Consider the following 23,279-nt stretch of genomic DNA (forward strand, 5'->3'; position numbering starts at 1 on the left):
CTCGAACACTTAGCAAGTATTTGAATTACTCAGGAAGCATTCAATTTATGCCAAAGAGAGCAAATGTGAATTCTTCATAAAAGAAAACTCAAGTCCAAGCTCTTGGAAAACAATCGCAAGTATTAGCTCAAAGTGAATTTGTTGGTTCAATGCTAGAATTTGAAAGTTGATGTTGAAAAGAACCCTTAAATCTTCATAAGAAGAACCCCAAAATTCCACTCGAATGCTTCACCGCATGAACAACCACATATTTGCAAAGAGTTTTGATTTTTTTTTCTTTAGACAAAAATTTTTGAACTTGAACCCTATAATGTTGGCGACGGGGCTGAGCGAAAGAAACTCGGACTCTGAACTCGTCGACGATCGAGCGAAAAGGTGATAGATTGTCCATGGCAAACTTTGTTCAAGTCTGAGGCGATGAGCTGAGGGCTTCAAATTGTTGCCAGCTGCTCCGTCTCTGCGTCGCTATAGAAATACTGGCTGGCAACCGTGGTGGCTCCGTCACACTGCACAACCAGTAATAGCAAGAGAGGGAGTATGGTTGCTTTGGTGAGTGCCATTGTGTCGGCCTGACAACGTGCTATATCGTGGGCTTGCTAGCCGGCTAACTCACAAGCTGTAGCGCACTGATGGTTGTGACTCTATAGCGCTTCATAAGATCTGGTTGTTGCTCTGATACCAATATTAGGTCAACTGCTGGATCAGCTAACCTCTCAGAAAATAACAAAGGGTTGAGAGCTCCACGATTCTCCACCTAACCATGCCATCTGCATGAGTCCTTCCAGCTATCCTTGGACACCTCCTTTTTGCTATTCTAGGCTACTTGGCCACACTTAACCAACTGCCCTTTAAATGTGAGTGAACACTTCCCTAGTGCTGCACACCACCACATGTCCTCTAGCTTGGCCATGCTGGCTTCTACTCAACCCCGCCCGAACCTTGTCCGGATGGTTGAGCTCTTTAGGCTCTCCCCCAGAACTACTATTGTCGTGACAAGAGAGAGAGAGAGGGAGCTTGAGGAGTTTGTGGAGATGCTGCAAATTTGGGGACGTGATAGAGATTGAAGCAAGGGAGGGAGGGAGGTTTAGGAGAGATTATAAAATGATTGGAGCTGTAGATTTAGAGCTTGGAGAGGGAAAATGGAGTTTTTGACCATTACATGCTTTGAGGGGGGTTTTGAATGGGAAAAGTGACCATTTTGGGGATTTTTGAAAAAGTCAAAATTTGGGGCCAGTTTGGAGGGAAAAAAGTTATCCCCCTCACCCCTACTCCTAATTTTTGGAGGGGGAGAATCTAATAATAAGGGAGGCAAGCCTAGCCTCCCCCTACTTTTTGAGGAGACTAAATGTGCACATTCCTCGCTTCCTATTGGTCCATTGCTAATGACTATCATTAGTAAAGGGCCAAAAATATGTCCAAACGCTCCCTAATGATGTTATAATCCATAATAAACAATTTTCCAACTTTGCATATTCTAGATATGATTCATAATTTCACACACAAGTTATCTTAATCATCTTCATAATTCATATTGAATAATGAAGCCATTAAGTGTCCCTACTTTTGTTACTATATCGCTATTATGAAGAACCCTACAAGAGCTCTCATTAAGAGCACTTAAATTAGGGAGATCTTCACAATATGTTGTGTAGTTTAACATCATGGAGGTGTTGTGACCAAAATAAGTTATTAATGTATAAACCAACATGCACCTCATGGGCTCAAAAATAAGATATTGATCTATATGAGGTAATGGTTAAAATCGGAATAAAATATATAGCATTTCTTATTGTTTGTGCTACTAAAACATTTAAAAATGATAAGTTTTGGCAACTTAAACCTTACAGCCTTGGAAATGTTAGTCCATGTGTTGAGGCTTCAAAATATCCTAACTACAATGAATTAAACCAAAGCTTCATTACCTTTAGGGTGGTCCTTGAAGTTACAAAGTCTTTGACACATGCTTCAATTTTTTGAAATGTATATGAGGGTTGATTTCTTTCCAATGAGACATGTTGGGGCATGAGTGTCTCACTATTTCTTATCTAGTCAACTATTTAAAACCTTCCTTATGGAGTTTTCCTTTAATGAATAATTTTACTTGGTAGGAAGAGCCTCAATGGTCACAAATACCCAAAAAATATTTAAATGAAATTGTAATAGAGAGTCCTTTCATTTTCACAAGGGGCTAAAAAACATTTTGGTAGTTGGTAGTGATTTATAGTGATATTACCAACAAAAAATGCCTAAATGCATTTCATATGAGAAGCAAGAGCAACTCTTTGAACACCACAAAAAGTTTGCTCAATGCATCACATCAATGTTGAAAAAGAACCATAGTTTCAAGAACTTATCTAATAGGCACATGTGACATGACAACCAAGAAAGCTAAGAAAACTCAACAAGTCTCAAACAAAAAACAAAGTTGTTGGTACTAAGTGGAAACGACACATCCTCACATTCCAAAACAAACTTGACAATATGTGAGAAGATGGAGGAATCCTAACAAACCCAAAAACTAGCCACACCAATCTTATGAATGTGGACATAAAAACTTGTGCACAAGGCATAATAGAACTCTTAAAATCATGGTAAAATTGTGGATGGACAATAAAAGAGAGCAGGGATAGGGGAGTAGCCTAGTGGTAGACTCTTCAAGCTCTATCACTTAGGTGTCGAGTTCAATACCTAATGGACTCACACCCGTCCCTCTCATGCCCTAAAGGGGTAACAATCCTCGCATAAAAAAACAAGGAAAGAGAGCATCATAAAAGGGGCGGGACAATAGCTAAGAGTTAGAGAATTACACCTCTACCCTACGAACACAAGTTCAAATCCCCCACTACCCCCTTCTTCAAGGTGTGTGATGCAAAAGTAATGAAACGAGCCCCTCTCGCAAAAGAAAAAGAAAAAGAACAAAAGAGAGTGCTCCATATTGTTTAGTTAATTAATCAAACTATGTTTGATTAATTGATTAATGCATAGTTTGATTAATGGCTCTTCCTAAGGTTTTAGCTTAGACCTAGCTTACTTAACATACATTTAATTAATTGATCAAACCACGTCATGGCTCTTTCTAAGGTTCCACCTTAGACCTAGCTTACCTAAAATAAATTTTATTTATCCTCTCTATTTTTTGCTCCTTCCCTCCGCCTGCACTTCCCTTCTCTCTCTCTCTCTCTCTCTCTCTCTCTCTCTCTCTCTCTCTCTCTCTCTCTCTCCACCTGCACCACTCTCCCTCTCTCTACCTCTTCCTCCTTCCTTCAACATGCACCACTCTACCCCTCTCTATCTCTCCCTCCTTCCCTCAGCCTGCACCACTCCACTCCTCTCTCTCTCTTCTCACTCTCCCCCCTCTCTATCTCTCGACACACTCTTATACATTTCATAAAACCTTAGAAGTCAGCCATTTCACTCTTATACATTTCATAAAATCCTAGTACACTCTAGAAGTCGAATCCTAGTACACTCCAAAAGTCGGCCATTTCCAAAAGTCGCCAGAAAAATTAAATATAACCCAAAAATTAGAAGCTCTTCTAAGGTTTTTAGGCATCACATCATGTCCGTCTTCCCTCTCACTAATTAATTAATTAGCGAATAGAATTAGTGATGATGATAAACTCCCCCATGGATGAACCTTGATCTACAGCTTCCTACTCAGATAGGTATCTATGGAGTTAAAGATGTTTCACTACATATGGATGAGACATTGTATTGGGGGATTATTAAGAGTTTAAAAAAAACCACCATTAGGTTAGACGTGATACATACAAGTTGTAAACATTGTTACAACATATAAGGGGTTATCTTGGTACATTTATGCCACACCCGTGTGCATGAATCCTTTAAATATACCCTTGTTTTTGCAATATATGTGGGTTTTATATACCCTTTACACATAAGAGCCTCAAATTTATGATTCCCATTTTTATATTCACATTTATATTGCTTTTTACATTTAGAGCCCTCTTATGCATCATGTATGATAGAATCTCTATATTGCGTAGAAAAAGCCATAGATTACACCCATGTATTGCCACACCTTATATGCACATATATGAGCATTGCTCCTTACTTGCATTAGCTTTGACCATAGTTTCTCACCTTATAGGCTTCACACAACATGTGTTGTTTATCTACACTAGTGACACTAAGTGGGCAAGAATGGTTATAACCAAGAAAATCTATGGGCAATTCTAGGGAAATGATTCTTATAACCTTTAGGACGAAAATAATAAGATGGGTTTTAAAAACCTTAACACTAGTTTTATAAAACTAAAACCCATTTCATAGCTTTCTAAGTTTTGTAAAAGAGAATAGTTTCTTCTTAAACTAATAGGTTTTTAAAGATATTTTTAGAGAAAATATTATCACCACAAAATGATGCTATAGAATAATAGAAAACAAACTAGACTAGAATGCCACCACAATCTTCCAATTTTTTATGTAGATTCTCATTAAAAGACATCACTTACATTGTATTTGTTCATGAAAATTTTAAGACTTGAAGTATTATTACTATAAGGAAAGGAAAAACTTTACACGTTTTTCACATGGTGAAACCTCTTAGATAGTTACAAGCTTGGACACAACTAAGATTAAGCCATCTCCTAGCTATGGAAATATCTATTGGAGTAAGAAAAGAAAGTGGAAGAAAAGAAAACCTACATTGTCTTCAAAAAATTCTCAAAGTTAGGTGTGTTCATATTAATACATATTGAAAACAAAGATTTTATTTGATCTTAAAATAAAGTCAATTTAATAAGTTCATTAATCTTGGTGGCAATGAAGATTAGGCCATCTCCTAGACAATGCAAATATCTATTGGATTAAGAAAAAAAAGAAGCTACATTATCTTCAAAAACCTTTAAACTAGTTGTGTTCATGTAAATATTTTTTGAGCATATATAGTTTTTATAATAAAGTTTCAATTTAATAATTCAATTACAATGCTACATTATTTTGATATCTATTTATCCATTTTTTACCACAATGCTGCTTTGATGAATGTTATTGAGCAAGTGTTTTTCCTACAAATGAGGTTTTCAAGATTGCTTCTTATGCTTTTTTTGTAATAATCCTATTGCTTGAGTCTTACTTTATGCAATTGAATATTTTTTTAAGTTAATAACTTTGAAAACATTGAAAAGGCACTAACACATTGTTTCTACCCTCTACATTTTGAGTGTATAATGTTGAGCTTGATAGTGGGACCTTTGTATAAAGAATCATGATGAACGAAATCTAATCAACTCCATAATGAGGAAATTAGAATAATGAGAAACTAATGACAATTATAAACTCAAAACAAGGAAGTAGTTGCATTAGAGACCCCCCCCTTATAAAATGAGAACCCAAGATAAATACATATTTATCGTTATAATCAACAACCATGTACACCACATGAAGTATGTGGCTTCTACCTTACTGAATGTATGGCCTTCCAAGTATAGACCTCTCCCTTCGGGGGTTCACTTAAAAATATGTAAGTCTACTACGAGTGATCATTAGGAGGGGTTTTTTAAGCCAAGATTTTGAGGAAAATTTATAAAAATCTACTTATATAAGAGGGTTTAAATGGAATTTTGAAATAAACTCGTAAGTTTATAAAGAAAAAGTTTATATTTTAGTAAGTCAAAATTCATAGAAAAGGATATTTTTAACAACTTTTGAACGCACGTTGTATGTAGGTCTTCCCAAAAGTACTTCTTGAGTATCATTCAAGCATTAGGGTTAGTCTTTAAAATGAAGTTGTTGAATTCGTTGCTTTATTGAAGTTGCCTTTTTTTTCATCGATGTAATTATTGATGATGAAATCTTTTAAGGTCATGAATCTTTTTCCAACGTTCCTTTTCAAGATGTCTAGGCCTCTTGTAGTAGTTGCATATGATTTTCAAGATGCAATTTGCTCATGATGAAATCTTCTGAGGTCAGATTCTTTTTCCATCATTCCTTTTCAAGTTGTCTAGGTTTCTTATAGTAGTTATATATGATTTTTTGGAAGGATTGTTGGCTTTGAAATCTTTATGATATCAAGTATTTTTCACTTTAATAAAAAAGTTTAATTGTTCAAACATCTATGCTCATCCAACAATATAGTAATGGCTTTATCTAAGCTAAGACTATATTATTGCACTATAATGGAGGAGTTGCATCTTATTTAGGCCTTAAGATATTCATCTTCCACTAGACTACCAATAATGGCAACTCGTTCAATTAATGATTATAGATTATTAAGCTACATTTAGTCTATCAAGATCTCCATGAAAGAGGAAACATTTTTTTTTCTTCAACTTCACAAATTGAAGCCTTGATGGAACACATTTTTCATCCATTGCTTCCTTCACACCTTTTTAAATTTTGATGCTATGACTATGCTATTCCTAATACTAGACAAACATTTAAAAGCTTTTTACTTCTATGTAGTTTTTTAATTTACATGTATAGATATTTTAGGTTTAGAGTCCATTAAAAACAAATATACAAATTCACCAACTTCTTCATGATCCTACATAGATCATTAAAATCGTAGACAATAACAAATTACAAGTAAACTTCAAGATTGGATCTCTACTCTCTGCATAAATTAGAAGGTTTCACTTAGTTTTAAGAATCACTTTTTTTTTGTATATTGTAGAGAATACAAAAAAAAATATTTTTAGATTATTATACATACATTTTAATAATATTTAATTTATAACCATATGCCACTCTAACTTTCAACCCCCAAATCCCTCAACATATAGAAATATACCACCAATTTAAAATTTATATGTGATTAAATGCCTAATAAAATGATATTTTTGATTTGCAAAAGATCTCTTTTGTAATGAAAAAATAATTATCTTTGCCATTGCAAAAGATACCCATAAAAGATTATGGTTTTCTTGCTAAAATTGGATCTATGTTCTCTTTATTAGGAGGAAGCATTGGCTTGCAATTTAGAGACAATGATGAATGATTAAAAAATTCTTTGATATAAACAAACAAACATGAATCTACAAACAAATACATAACTTGATATTAATCCCCCAAATCTCCCTTTCATGGTCTCAACATTTCTTATTTTCTTTCTCTTCATTGCCACATTCCCATTAATGTGTTTTTGATTCGTGCCATTTGAGGTTTTTTTTTCACGCTTTATTGTAGTTGCATTCTGTTTTTTAAAATTGATCTAGTAGGTTTTATCTCATAGAGAATAAGTTTCAAAGAGACCTTGCCTTGGCCTTGTATTGGTCCCATAGGCCACTAAATGTTGAAATTTATCTCTCAAAGAGGGTCTTTAGTGGATCTCTCTCCCTCTCTTTCTCTCTCTCTCTCTCTCTCTCTCTCTCTCTCCCCTTAAAAAAAATGCAAATCTAGGGAATAAAATTCACATGAAGTGTAAGCAAACAAATATTACTTTCTAAAAAGAACTCAAGCAATGCAAAATGAGTGCTCAAGATTTTCTTTAGAAGTGTGGTACTGATAATAAACTCTGAGATTCTAGAGAAGTGATTTGCGTGAGAAGTGATTGGTATATTGGTATTGAATATTTATGTCAGGGAGAAATGATTTACTTTAGAAGTGATTGGTATTAAATAATAACAACTCTACTTCTAGAGAATCACTTGATACTAAGTGTCAAAGGCATATTAAAGTTAAATTTTATGTTTACTTAGTACAAAATGAAGAACCTTTGGACTTTTCTTTTGATATATTACAAGTCTTATATGCTAGTGGTATGTAACAAGGAATTACTAGGATGTAATTTGAAGGATCTTCATATTCCATGACTAACTCCTACACCATTCCAAGTTTATAATCACATTAGTGGAAAAATTCATGGTGGGGAAAAAAAATATTCTACAACATAGAGAATAAGTTATTTGCTTGCCCAAGTTTTAGCCAAATTTATGAAAACCTTTCATTTCAAGAACCATGAAATAGTTGAGAACACAGTGTTGCCATATCATTAATAATTATCATTTACATAGAGTGGGCTTTAATTGTAATAACTCCAATATGGAAGAGGAGTCCTACTTTCAATAGATACTAGAAACCAATGAGTGCTAATGTATTGCATAAATGTTAAAGTGCCATTGAAGTACATCAAAGAGCTTCAATTTTGAAAGTGTCTAAACTAGATTCGTTGAGTTGTTATTATTTAAAGATGAAAAATGAGTTGTTTTCATGTGGGTGGTGGCAATTGCAAAAGATTCAACAAAGATTACCAAACTTATTGTTGCAAAGTAGTTTTATTTTGTCAATTCAAATGTGATTTTAGTAACATCAAGCTTAGTTAAGTTGTTTCAGGCATGTGGCAAGTAATATAGGAGGCCCAGTAAAGAATACCAAACTCCTTATTACAAAGGTACTTGTGTAGTGTAAATTTCGAAAGTGATTTTAGTCGCACGTCAAGCTCAACTTTTTGGTTTTACCATAGAAAGAATGATGATATGTGTAATGAGAATGTAAGAAGGAAAGACATGATTACACACTTGCAGAAGATAGGGGTGAGGTTTGAAAGGTCTTGAGTCAACAAATAGTGGATCCTCGAGTCATTCCAATAGAGGAGGAAGGGGGCAAAGCTAACTTTGAGATGTTGAGGAATGCGAATTTGTTTTTTTGGTAATGTGGAGGGGGTACTGACTTTGAGAAGAGTATAATACACTTGATTTGGGAAACAATTTAGAATACAATTGATTTGTCCTTCCCTTCTCTTGTTGTAAAGGGAAGCTTTTGTTAATACAAATACATATAATTATTGTTCCCCAAAAAAAAAGAATACGATTGATGTGGCATACAATATAGACTAAAATTGGGGGGGGGGTAAAATCCGGATACAAAAGGGGGGCCTACCGTCATCCTTTGATTTTTGAAAATTAGCTTAGGAAAGCGCGTATCCTAAGGTCCCGCGTTGTGCATCGCTGTCAACCTCGGGAGTTTGAACCGGCTGTCTCGTCAAGCGTGACACTTGCCCAACAATTAGTCATACTTTTCTTTCTCTCACTAACCTCCTCTTCCTTCAAAAAATAATTTTTAAAAAAAATCTTCGTTTATTACCTTACCTTATCTTCCCTCTTCTCCTTACTCCTTAGTACTTACCATGCATATATATTCCCCCCTTTAAGTCACTTCTAGTTCTTCGTTCCACCCCCTTTGCCCATGCCTCCCTAGAAGAAGCACACACCCCTCCAGGCATTCTCAATCGAGGCTCAAGTCTCCCGCATGTACCACCTCCCAAGACATTCTAGTAATGCCAGCTTTGCCTTGCTCAAGAGCCCAATCTATATGATCAAAGCTAAACACTTGTACATGATCAAAGAATCCTTAAAGACTTTCCTCCCATATCACCATCGTGGGTGTATCAAGGGTGTGTGTATTTAACTTTATTTTCTCCACATTCGAGCCACTCGAACAATGTGCACACTTGTTACCATTACTAGAGGGACGATTCACATGTATCTACCTTTTACATGCATCAATGAAAGTTGGGGTTTGTTCCATATGTAATTTTAAATAATCACATGCACATCCCTTCACATGATTTTTAAATATGAAATTTGATCTTTTCATATCATGATAATAATGAGCATTTGACCATGGCCATATATATAATTTACGCGAGAAATGGTGCAATCATACCTCTCATCATTTTTCTAAACTTAGACTAGAGCAAGATGATAGTCTTTCCCTTTTACAAAGAAAAATAATTATATAATGTGCACATGTGACTCAAAAAGGACATGTCAAGGTGAATATCAAACCAAGAGAGGAGGGAAGATGCCATGATGTCAGGTAAGGTGAAGGTAGCACATGGGTATGAGAAACTAAGTTACCTTTATTCCTTTCTTTAAAGCAATTACAAGGTGTCCTTGGCACAGGAGATAGAAAAGAGATGGGGCTCTAAAATAACTATGACAAAACAAGAAGGATAGATATTCTACACATTAATTCTTGTGTGCGTGTTACGTGTGTGTATGCATGTTTGCTTTTGCACGTGGCTACATGTGTGTGATGTAAATATGTAGGTGTGTGCATGTATACATGTGTGTGGCTATATGTGTGTATGTATGTGTGCCCACATCTATGTGTGTGTGTGTGTGTGTGCGTGAGTGTGTGTATGTGAGAGAGAGAGAGAATTTGGAAAAGTTAAAGTTTAGAATAGAAGTGATGTCCCATTTACACATTATGTAAATGAGAGATACTAGGAATAAAGCTTTGGAGGAAAATTAAAAAAAAGGATAGAACCTTCTCAAAGATAAAGATGGATTCTCAAGGGTGTGATTCGTGAACTTTGATATAAAGACAATAGAGAGAAAAAAAAGGGTTTGAGAAGAGACAAGAAGGGGGTGGCAGGTTAGAAGGTGGGGTACCATAATAATTCATGTCAAGCAAGGGGGGCACTGATTTCTAAAAGGGGAAACAAAGGGGTTTGTCTAGGGTAGAAAATGTGAAAATAAAAGGAGGAAAGAAATTGCAAATTGGTGGTGAAGAAATTGAGGAGGAACTAGGGGTTAGTGGGTAGTTAAGGCAAATATTTAAGGAGTAAATTAGAGGGAGGTGAAAGTTAGGTGGATAAGGTGACTTAAGGGGTGGGCTAAAAGGAGGAAAGGTTTGTTGTGTACATGAAATAAGGAGTAGAGGCGTGTGGGGATGTTTTATCTTTTGTGTGTTTGTTTGTTTTGTTTACTCTTTCACTTCAGTGTGGTGGTGTCTTTTATTCTTGTTTGTTTGCTCTTTTTCTCACTTCAGTGTGGTGGTGTGTTAGACAAAGGTGTGAGCCATGATTTTGCTTTATAGGAGACCACAAGGTGGTGATAGTAGTAGGCTAAAGCTCTTCTTTTCTTCTTCCTTTTGTGTGGGGTCTAATATATACTCCCAACACAGAGGAGCTCCTCCTTGCACTTCTTCTCTTCTTGGTCTTGGAAAGCCTTTAGCCAGCTCTTGAGGACAAACGCTTTTGAAGTAAGTTTGGAATAATTCAATCCAAGACCAATGTATGAAGCTTAGGGTATATTCATGCTAGTAAGATAATATTCATATTTAAGCAATGTTTTGAAGTTTAGGTTATATTCATGCTAAGATAGTATTCATATGTAAGCAGTAGGATTATGTTGCTCTAATGTACACCTTGTATGTGTGGCTTAGGTTATATTCATGCTAAGATAATATTCATATGTAAGCGGTAGCATTATGTTGCTCTAATATACACCTTGTGTGGCTTATATGCAGGATCAATTTAATATACACATTGTGTGGCTTATATTCAGTATCGATTTAAAGTCTAGCTATAGATAAAGCAAGAGCATTATAAATTAAAGTTGCACTAGCAATATAGATTGTGCAGTTCATCAAATTCCTGGATCAAGCATAAATCCACACGTAAGGAGAGTAAGAATGTAACATATTTTTTGTAAAGATACTGCATTCAATTGACGATGATATTCTGGCTAGAAAGCTTCCTCGTGCCTTCCTTATGATAAGCGCACATTCAAAACCCTAGACTAAGAGTTAGAAGCAAGCTTCCTTGCAAGTTCTACTGCTTTACCGTGCAGTCTTTTATTAAGTCTAACTCATCATTAATCCATAAATTAATCAATTTCTAGTCTTTCATTAAGTCTTTCCTTGCAAGTTCTACTGCGTGCAGTCTTTCATTAAGTCTAACTACTCATTAATCCATAAATTAATCAATTTCTAGTCTTTCATTAAGTCTTTCCTTGCAAGTTCTACTGCGTGCAGTCTTTCATTAAGTCTTTCCTTGCAAGTTCTCCTGCTTTACCGCGTTACCGCGTGCAGTCTTTCATTAAGTCTAACTACTCATTAATCCATAAATTAATCAATTTCTAGTAGTGCTTCCTATATAACTAGACACCCCTTCATCCCAATTCCTCCCCCCCCCCCTACCAAATCCCCCTTAAATCAATCTATAAGCTTTTCTCCTTGATTAATTACCCTTTTTAATGGGACCATCTTAGTTCTCGAGCTTTGACGTCTCAAGCTTTTGAGTAGTTAATTGCCGAAGGTTTTTCTTACTCCTTTCTGTCTATCTATATAATTCTGTATGCATTCAGGCTGTATCTACTAATCCCATGTTAATCACCCTATAACTATATTCGATTACGAGCTCCTGATCAGGTCCTAAACTGTTATAATCCGAAAGAGTTTAGTATCAAATTGCCAGTTTCTGTTATAATTACTGATCTATGGTGAAGGTTGATGAATGCAGTGGTTAACCTAAGTGTAGGATACTTCAATTTTCTTTAGATTTTCGTGAATAATTGTACTCAATTATGATGTTTCTTGTTTTCCTTTTTTGGGTGCAGCAGATTAAAGTTTTAGAGTCTTATTGCAAGTATGTCTGAGAAAAAATTACAACATCATGTTCCTCCGGGCTTCAGGTTCCACCCAACTGATGAGGAGTTAATTAATTATTATTTGAAGAAGAAAGTGGCCTTGGACAAGTTTGATCTAGACCATATCATCCAGGAGGTGGACTTGAACAAGCTTGAACCATGGGATCTACGAGGTAAGAACTTTATTCCACATTTAATTAACAATTAAAATTAATTTCCAATATAATCTTTAATTTCTTGCTTTTGAAAATTACTGCTTTTCCCTAGTTGTTAGCGATCTAAATTAAGTCATCATAACAATTAAAATTAATTTCCAATTTAATCTCCAATTTCTTGCTTTTGAAAATTACTCTTTTTCCCTAGTTGTAAGCAATCTAAGTTAAACCCTGGATTATAAAAATTGCCTACCTTTTGGAACTTTATTATCATGATTAACCATGGGCCAACTTTAGTCTAAGTTATTAAGCATTGCTATTTTGCATTGACGTTATTAGCAATGGGCCATGGGCTAATTTTTTTGTTTTTCGAGCCGGGGTCAGAGACGAGCATGCTCGTCTCTGAGACTCAAGCAGAGAAACGCTTTTGTCATTAGCTTCGTCGTCTCGAGAACGGTTGTAAGTCATTAGCTTCATCGTCTCGGTCGTTATTAGCATTGGGCCATGGGCTAATCTAGTAGGAATTGGTAATGATTAAGTAGGGATGATTAATTTTTGGCCATATGTGAAGTGTAGATTACAAAGCAAGTTTTACCATTTTTTTTCATTTATGTCTTGAACGTAAGGGTTGTATCAATGTTTGCATTTGCCATGCCCAAGGTATGAAGTAAGGTTGTAAGTTTGTGTATGTGATGGTAGAGAAGTGCAAGGTGGTGTAATGTGCTATAATTACATAATGATGTGCTGATGGTGATGTGTGTGATGATAGAGAAGTGCAAGCCTCAAGGTAGTGTAATGTAGGGGTAGGGACAATAGCCCATAGGTAGAGGTAGAGGTAGAGCTGGGAGCTCTACTTGCCAAGACACAAGTTCAAATCGAGCTCATTTCTCCCCTCTACTCCACCAAGGGATGGGTTGAAAAAGGTGTGTGAGCGAAAATCATTGAAAAAAAAGGGTGTGTGTATTGAATGATAATGATGATGATGCATGTGATGATGTATGAATGTATTTCATGATAATGATGATGATGACAATGATGCATGTGATGAGGGTGATGATGATGATGCATGTGATGATGTATGAATGTATTTCATGATAAGGATGATGATGACAATGATGCATGTGATGAGGGTGATGATGATGATGCATGTGATGATGTATGCATGTATTTCATGATAATGATGATGATGATGCATTGCATGTGATGATAGAAAAGTTCAAGGTGGATGCATCACACCAAACAGAGTGGTATTTCTTTAGCCACAAGGATAAAAAGTACCCCACAGGGACGAGAACCAACAGGGCCACCAAGGTGGGCTTCTGGAAGGCAACCGGGCGGGACAAGGCTGTGCTCTCCTCCCTTTCACACCACCACCAAGCAGACCAATGCATTGGCATGCGCAAGACCCTCGTCTTCTACAAGGGCCGGGCCCCGCATGGCCTCAAAACCGATTGGATCATGCATGAATACCGCCTCCAAGATGCTGACCTTCACCATCAACACACTACTAATGTAAGCTTTTCTTTATCTAATTGCCCCCACCTCTAGTCTTTTCCCCAATGTCTTATCTACCTTATGAATGCATGATACATGAATGTGTATTTGGGTGTGCATGCAAACACGTGTGCATGATTACATAGGTGAGATGAAACATGAGTATGTGTACACGGGCGTATGTGTGCAAGGACACGTGTTTGTTGTTAAATATATCTATACATAAAATATAACATGCAACTTTGTTTCGTGCATGCAGGTGTGTGTGCTTGTAAATATAGGTGTACATATGTATAAGTTATGTACGTCCGTGCGCACAGTACATATATGTGTATGTGTATGATGGAAACGTACACATACTTACAAGCAGGCACATGCGTGCACATACGCACAGTACATATATGTGTATGTGTATATATACGTACACACACTTACAAGCAGGCACACTTACACACTTACAAGCAGGCACATGCGTGCACACACATACATATACATGAATACATATGTTTTACGTACACACACGTACAAGCAGGCACATGCGTGTACACACACATACATATACATGAATATATATGTTTTACATGCACACACGTACAAGCAGGCACATGCGTGTACACACACATACAAATACATGAATATATATGTTTACGTGCACTCTGCAGGAGGATGGATGGGTGGTGTGCCGTGTGTTCAAGAAGAGGAACTATGAAGAGAAAAGCAGCTGCACAAGCGCCTCATCTTATGATCATCAGAGCAACTCAAATCTCTCAGACAATGAATTGCAGGCAGTTGAAGGAGAGAGATCAAAACCAGCTACAGTTTCTAAAGCTCAAAAATCTCCCAAAAAGCAAGGAGAAATGATCAATAGTATTATTAATGCAGCAGCTGCACCACCTAGCTGTACTAATATTGCCTTCCTTTGCAAGCAAGAATTAGTGGAACTAGATCAGGGCCGCCCTCATCAACCACCCTGCACCACCTTCTTACAACTCCCACAATTAGAGAGCCCCAAAATAATGGTGGCCCCTAATCCTACCATTACCAATCGGCCTCCTTTGCATTCAAGCGCATTAAACCAGTTTAAGAGGGTTAATCTCACAGAAGGTGGCCAAAGAACACAACAAATATTACAATACCCAAATAATTATACTATAGAAACGCAAGACGTTCTCTTCAATGGCAAAGCTTTCTTCATGACAGAGGAGGATCTAGCCCATTATATTGACAATAATACTGCGCAAATTGCTGACAATTACCATTGGAACTTGCATGATAACCTTGCAAGATACCGTGGTGCGGATGGTGTTGCCAACTTTGCAGGTGATCCACTTCTCCTCGAGTTCAATGCACAACTTAGTAGAATACAACAGCCACTAGATAACTACCCATCTAGCTGTGAAATAGAGCTTTGGAACTTCCCAAGGTAAACAAAACAAACTAGTAATTTTCTAGCATGAGTGCAATGTATATTGGGCAAATAAAGCTCATTATAATTGAAACCTTTGTTTTTTAAAAAGTTCGCATTAATCACCCATTAATCACATGCTGCAATAGCTGTTAATTATTATGTGAGCAGAGAATAGCTTATTAGGATAATTGCTTGCATATTTATGAGAGTCCCTAGGTGATAGGTTCAAATATCCCTCTCTAGTGTGTGTGAGTCGTGTACTTTTTAAATTTTGAGCCAAGGCAAAATAATAATGACATTGTGATCATATATAATGTTATCAACACCCTATATTTCAAGGGTGTGTGTACTTTGATGGCCTTGGAGAATGTCTATGTTGCAAATGCATGTTTATCAGCAAATGCACTCCACATTGTGATTTTGTCACTCTTTTTAGGTACATTATTGAGGCACTTGTAAGTTATGATACAAAAGGAGAGGAAAATGATGGTGGCAAGGTTGGTGTGTGTAGCTAGTTGAAACAATACTTAAAGGATGTTGATTATATAGAAATGGTTTAATGATATGGATGTTGATACCAGATATATAATGTGGTCTAGATAAGTATAAAATGGTCATGCTATTGCTACTTTAGGTTCATTATCGCTTTTAAAATAAAGGATAACTGAACAATATTGAGTAAGTCAGATTCTTCTTCTCTTATTTGATGAATAACATGTAAGATCAACTTCCACACTACAAGGAAAAGTGACCATAGGCGCGTTTATAGACGTATTTTGATAATGTGGTTTAAAATGTTACGAGTACGTTTATAAGTGCGTCTAAAATTGCGTCTATACACGTGTCTATATGCGTATCTATATCAGTATTATAGACACACTTATAGCCTCCATTATAGACGCGCTCTGGAATTTAATTTTTTTTCCCACAGAGCTGCCTATGCAGTTGCATATGCAGTTGTATTTTCTGCACATGCAGCTACATTTTTTGCGCAGGCAGCTCTTTGGTTTAAGGTTTTGCTTACTTGTACATAGGCGAATCAAGATCAGCAAAGATATCAACATAAAAACTTAAATTAAAGATAGATATGCACAAAAAGATTTGTGAACACACTTCGAATATTGATTACAGAAAAAGAGAAATTATATTTTATATCCAAAAATTTGTCCATACATGATCATAGCCACATAAGGCTTGAATAAAAACATAGATACATAAAGAAGATCAAAAATTTCATCTTATATCTAAGAAGTTATCCATACATGATGGTAGCCACATGAGGCTTGAAAAAGAAACATAGGTGCATAAACCAAAACTATACATGAAGAAAAACTAGTGGGCGACTACTCACAGGAGTCATCACTCTCTGAGTCATCTTGTCCATCTTATGCCTACACAAAGTGAAGATATATATAAATAAAAATGGAAAGTATTATAAAGGTCAAAACATGTTTTGTAAATAAAAATAAAAAGTATTACCTGCATTGATGTTCTCCTTGCTTGATTGTATTGTTCGTCGAAGATGATCCCTTCATCGTGAAGATAATCCCATGTTTTGTAAAGTATTATAAAGGTCAAAACATGTTTTGTAAATAAAAATAAAAAGTATTACCTGCATTGATGTTCTCCTTGCTTGATTGTATTATTCGTCAAAGATGATCCCTTCATCGTGAAGGTAATCCCATGTATCTCCTCTACTACTATGGCGACGATGGTAGCCAATCTCTGCTGGGGTAGGATCTCTACTCACAATGTCACGCTACATCACAAGACAGACATTATAACACAACTTAAGTAGAGAGAATACAAAGGAAAGACATGAAGTTGCACTATACATACAAACTCGGCCTCCCATGATGCACAACCTCTAGATCCAAAGTGCAATGATCCATATCGCTCCATTTGTATTCACCACGCTTCTCTTTGTTGCTGGTTCACTACTCCTTCTAAGAGCTCCTTCTTGGCTTTCTTCCACTTGCCCTTATGAGCAATAGATGGCTTACCATGTCCATTTTGACCGGCATCTATTCGGGCTTTCTCCTCCTTTGCATGTCTCCTTACTAGAGACCTCCTATTCTTAAGTATGTCTTTGATTTTGTGTCGTGCGCATCTACTGTTAAACCTTTGGTCGTAAGGATTAGGATACTTCTTGTGGATAGCTTTAATACAATCATCCACTAAGCTCTCCCTTTGCTACTTAAAATGTATAAAGTAGTCTTTATAGTGTGCAAAAAGTACTTGGCGCAAGTAGTTTACCACCTCCTTCCACGAGAGTCATCAACTATGCCACCCACATCTGTGATATCATAATATGATATATCACCATGATGTGGCAGTGACTCTAAAGAACTATCCCCACCCCCAAAGCACTACCCTAGGCATCCTCTATCTCCTCTACCTCCACTCTGAGTGCTAGTGCAGTGTGAGGTACCACTCCCACTATCTCCACGACTACCCTCCCTATGACGACGTGACGACTGCCACTCTCATGAGAGCCATGATAACTGTGAGGTTTCACATCTCATGAACGTGGAGGTCTTACGCTTATGCGCAAACCTACAAGACAAATCCCCAGCACCCACCAAGGGTGCAATAATAATAGAGGAAAGAGAGGAAAGCACTTACCTCTTTTTCGTGATGTTGAAAGAGAGGATTAGATGACCTACAAAACCAACAAAAGGCTGAGAAAAGGATTAGTAATGCATACATACAAAAGCTTATGCAAGCTATGCCGCTATGAAAGCCTTATGCAAACTACGCCACTATGCAAGCCTTATGCATACTACGTTGCTATGCAAGCCTTATGCAAACTACGCCACTATGCAAGCCTTATGCAAGCTATGCTAAAGCTTATGCATAAAGCATGAATGAGGCATTATGCATAAAGCTTTAAGCATAATGCTTTATGCATGAGGCCTTATGCATAAAGCTATGCATGAGGCTTATGCATAAAGCACTATGCAAGCCACACTAACCTAAACTAAACCGTACCCCGGCACTATGCATTAAGCATGCATGCATAGAGCTTAATGCATGCATAGATTAAGCTCTATGCATAGAGCTTAATGCATGCATAGATCTTAATCTATGCATAGATCTCTATGCATTATGAATGCATGCATAGAGCTTAATCTATGCATAAAGCTCTACGAATAGAGCTTAATGCATAGATTAAGCTCTATGATTAGAGCTCTATTCATAGATTAAGCTCTATGCATAGAGGACCTACAAAATAAAACCCCTCTCTTTGGTAGATAAAAAATAAAGGAAAGAGAGGATAAAAAGATAGGGAAGAGAGGAAAGATAGGAAAGCACTTATCTCTTTTTGGTGATGTTGAAAGAGAAGATTAGAAGACCTACAAAACCAACAAAAGGGTGAGGAAAGGATTAGTAATGCATACATACAAAATCCCTAAGAACCTAATGAATACATACAAAATCGAAAATATTAAGCTCTATGCATAGAGCTTAATACATGCATAGAGCTCTGTGCATAGGGCTTAGTCTATGCATAGATCTCTATGCATTATGAATGCATGCATAGAGCTTAATCTATGCATTAAGCTCTACGAATAGAGCTTAATGCATAGATTAAGCTCTATGATTAGAGCTCTATTCATAGATTAAGCTCTATGCATAGAGGACCTACAAAACAAAACCCCTCTTTTTGGTAGATAAAAATAGAGGAAAGAGGATAAAAAGATAGGAAAGAGAGGAAAGAGAGGAAAGATAGGAAAGCACTTATCTCTTTTTGGTGATGTTGAAAGAGAAGATTAGAAGACCTACAAAACCAACAAAAGAGTGAGAAAAAGGATTAGTAATGCGCATACATTCAAAAGCCCTTAGAACCTAATGCATACATACAAAATCGAAAAGATTAAGCTCTATACATGCATTAAGCTCAATGCTTAGAGCTTAATGCAGGCATAGAGCTTAATCTATGCATTGATCTCTTTGCATTATGAATGCATGCATAGAGCTTAATCTATGCATTAAGCTCTACGAATAGAGCTTAATGCATAGATTAAGCTCTATGATTAGAGCTCTATTCATAGATTAAGTTCTATGCATAGAGGACCTACAAAACAAACCCCTCTTTTTGGTAGATAAAAATAGAGGAAAGAGAGGAGAAAAATATAGGAAAGATAGGAAAGCACTTACCTCTTTTTGGTGATGTTAAAAGAGAAGATTAGAAGACCTACAAAACCAACAAAAGGGTAAGGAAAGGATTAGTAATGCATACATACAAAATCCCTAAGAACCTAATGCATACATACAAAATCGAAAAGAGAGGAAAGAAAGAAAAACATTTACCTCTTTTTGGTGAAGTTGAAAGAGAGGATTATAAGACCTACAAAACAAAACAAAAAGTTGAGAAAATAATTAGTAATACAAAGCCCTAAAAGTGTAAATAGCATGGATACACAAGGAGTTTTAAGCCTTATGCATAAGGAGGTTTAAGTATAAGCCTCTTATGGCCTCTTATGGCCTCTTATGCATAAGAGGCCTCTTAGGCTTATGCATAAGAAAGAGAGAGAGAGAGAGAGAGAGAGAGATAGAGATAGAGATAGAGATAGAGATAGAGATAGAGAAGAGAATACCATTCAAAAATTTTAAACATAAGAAGCTTATGTATGAGAGAGAGAGAAAGAGAGAGTGAAGAGAATACCAATCAAAAACCCTAATTCTAAACATACCATTAAAAAATCATGAATGTATGAAGAGGTGGGAGAGACAAGTGGGATAGAGATTACCTTATGAGGAATCGTCTTTGGGAGGAGACTTGAGAGGAGACTTTGTAAGGAGAGGACAAAGGGTGAGGTGCATCCATCTCATGAGGAAGAGAGGGTTACAAAAACTTAGGGTTATGTACAGGGGAGAGGGAGCAGAGGGGAAGCAAAAATAGTTGCGGCATCGACGCGGGATTATTCGAATTTTTTTTTAACAGAGTGCGTCTATTCTCACATCTATATGCACATCTATAAGCATGTCTATATCAGTATAGATGCGCTTATAGGCGTGGATATAGACGCACATATATCCGGGCATACCCTACCAGATCGCGAATTTGCCCATGGCTCCTCTCTCACTTCTCCATCTCTCTCTAGTTTGGTGGCTTTGTTCTCATTCTCTTGTAGTAGTGCCAGTATTGCTTTTGAAGCATTACTTAGAGTCTAATCTCAACAACATTGAGAAAATAAAACTCATATTTTCTTATTTGATGCTCAATGAATAAGGTGTTAGATTCCTTTTCATTACTTTCATTTTGGGTGTCCACAATAGCACACTAGCTTGTGAAATTCTGCAAATCTTTAGTATAATTCTCAATGAGCTACCAATGGCACGAAAAGAGTGAGTTGAGAGAGTGGTGGTGTACAAAGAATACAGAGTGTCAAATATGGAATTGACTTATAGATGAATGTTCTAGATGTAGAGGGGTTAGAAACAATCTTCATTTGCTTATGGATCGATGCCTCACTTTTTCTATAGTAATGCCATAGGGATCCATCAATGTAATGGCTTATCTATCAAAAGTGGCACCATGTGCATATTCAAGGTTGTTAATCCTCCTTCTGAAGGAGGGCCTATGCACCTATAGCCATGTTTTAGCTCCACTCTTGCAATCAATTGACATATGTACCTTTTTTTCCTTACTTTTCAATGCTTGCGATTGTGGACAATTTGTAATCAATTTAATAAAGGGTGGAAATATGGTTAGGTGCCCTACTTTAATGATGTTTTTCACAGTCAACAATAATACATGGAAGCTTGCTAATACACTTGAATCACTACAACAGAATGAGGGTCTAGCAAAACGAAAATAGCAGCATTTTTATAACTAGAAGCACAACTACGTCTCGAGCCATTTTCGTTTGCTAGAAACACTACTATTTTTATTGCAAATGGGTTTGCTGCTCAACAGCAAAAATAACAATCAAAATATCGCTGCTATTCGCTACTCACAGCAGCGACTTATATTTTCACTATGCTGACAGTGAACGCTCTGCATAGCAAAAAAAGAGTTGGAGCGAACTGGGGAGTCTGCACAGGACTCCCCCATCTACCCCAACTCTTTAAAAAAAAAATTAAAACAGAGTCAGTTTCAGATCTGTAACACAAACACAAATACAAGAAACACATACATTGTGGAGAATGCAATTGAGCCCAAAAAGTTATTATGTTTTAGAAATTGTTAGGCCTTTGGCCATATATACATAAAGTTTTTACAATGAAGAGGTGGGTGGCTAACTGGAATCCTCATCGGATTCCGAGTAATCTTCATCATCCGATTCCTCATCCTCTTCACTTGCTTCACGCGCTAATAATGTGGATCCTCCTCCTCTTCTTCCCCTTCATCCTACATACATGTCATCAAGCGTAAAGTAAGCAAGGGAATTACAATTAGACATAGAAAAGACAATGGTTTAGGCAACACATTACCTCATCAACTTGAGTCCCCAAAATGGACTCATCCAAGCCCACACCTTGCGTACGCATCCACGCCCACAATCGCAGACGGGGGGCTCTATACCTATAGTCATATTCCTCCTTTGTTGGGTCACACCCAACAACCTCCCTCTACAAAAACAATTAAGAAAATATATAATTATTTCAAGAAAACAATATAGTACAAAACGAAATGAAAGGAGAGAAGAAATGATACTTACAAAACGAGCAAGAAAGGAGGATTTCCCACCGGAGCCGAAGTGCGAAGCCCCTCACTTCTATAGTCGAGAAACACTCGCCGGCCGCTTGTTGTTGAGAAGCACATGGGTGCTTTCTCACAAAACTGCATGGGTGCCTCCACTCCTCATCCGTACACACACTAGGCTTCTCCTGCGTTTCTTCATCCACTCCTCAGAGAAGCACAGACCCGCATGTGGCATGGGAAACTCCGACTTAAGCACATCTATAACATACTACTTAGAAAGTTCATCTTATGCTTTCCACTTTTTGGAGTTCACGAACTCTAGGTTTGCAAGTACATGCATACAATCCATGACTCGCTTTTCTCATGCATCCATCATGAGGGCACCATCCGCATCCATGGTGTATGGTAGGAGGTGTGGATCAAACAGTGGAGTGGGTCTCCTGGGGGCTGGCTCATAATGTGTAAATGATGACCCCCCCTATTTGGGAGACGCATCAAGAGACCTAGTGCTACTTTTGCCAAAGTAAAAGTAGCTGGCTCCCCCCCCCCCACTAACACGTCTACTACCCCCCCAGACTCCCTACTACGTGGTGGTGGTGGTGGTGAAGATAGACGTGAGGGAGAGGAGGTGGGTTTGGTAGAGGAAGGTGGTGTAGGCTCATCACACCCATATCATGACGGGCCTACACCACTCGGCTCCACGCCTATCAAAGGCATGGTCTGCCCCTGACTGAGCAAGTGGGGTAGATTGCCCCCACAACGTCGACTGGCCAAGTGGGGTAGGTTGCCCCCATGGCGTCAACTGACTGACTGCAAGCTCGCCTACATATAAGATTAAAATATAAGTGGGGTAGTTTGCCCCCATGGCGTCGACTGACTGATTGACTGCAAGCTCGCCTACATATAAGATTAAAATATAAGACAAATCATTAGGAACTCAATGAAGTCTTCTTGGGCCCTTTTATTTGGCAGTTTAAGGGAGTCAAACCTTTTCTCTTAAGAAGAAACGTTTTCTAATTTGAAGCTTCAAAACGGCTACTTTATTCTAATTTGAATTTTGGGGGAAAAATGGAATTTAAAATCTAGCAAATAAAACCATATCATGTAACATATCTATGGAAAGCTCTTGATGCGTAGATCACGGATCTGTAATCTCCGCTCAAATCGGAGCTTGTATGTAGAAGTTATGGAGGTCCGAAAATTGTAAAATTGCCCCTCCCCCCTTTTGGGGG

At 37.2% G+C, this 23,279-nt stretch overlaps 1 protein-coding gene across 5 annotated transcripts; it reads left to right on the forward strand.

Moving 5' to 3' along the window:
- The first annotated feature begins 10,750 nt into the window (after positions 1 to 10,750).
- On the forward strand, positions 10,751 to 15,556 carry LOC147630996 (NAC domain-containing protein 37-like). 5 transcript variants are annotated; one of them, XM_086809009.1, is made up of 4 exons: positions 10,751 to 10,950; positions 12,312 to 12,511; positions 13,704 to 14,005; positions 14,650 to 15,555. In XM_086809009.1, exons 2-4 carry the CDS (start codon positions 12,340 to 12,342, stop codon positions 15,412 to 15,414), a joined length of 1,239 nt encoding a protein of 412 aa, XP_086665135.1. In that variant the 5' UTR covers positions 10,751 to 10,950; positions 12,312 to 12,339; the 3' UTR covers positions 15,415 to 15,555. The 5 variants fall into 5 exon arrangements, with proteins under 5 accessions (XP_086665135.1, XP_086665134.1, XP_086665131.1 ...); XM_086809008.1 differs by lacking the exon at positions 10,751 to 10,950 and adding an exon at positions 11,371 to 12,007 and having other exon boundaries at positions 12,309 to 12,511; positions 14,650 to 15,556; XM_086809005.1 differs by lacking the exon at positions 10,751 to 10,950 and adding an exon at positions 11,372 to 12,120.
- The last annotated feature ends 7,723 nt before the right edge of the window (positions 15,557 to 23,279 follow it).

The sequence above is a fragment of the Cibotium barometz genome, chromosome 15 (assembly GCF_041138505.1).
Source record: "Cibotium barometz isolate CiBa-2024 chromosome 15, ASM4113850v1, whole genome shotgun sequence".
Taxonomy (NCBI): Eukaryota; Viridiplantae; Streptophyta; class Polypodiopsida; order Cyatheales; family Cibotiaceae; genus Cibotium; species Cibotium barometz.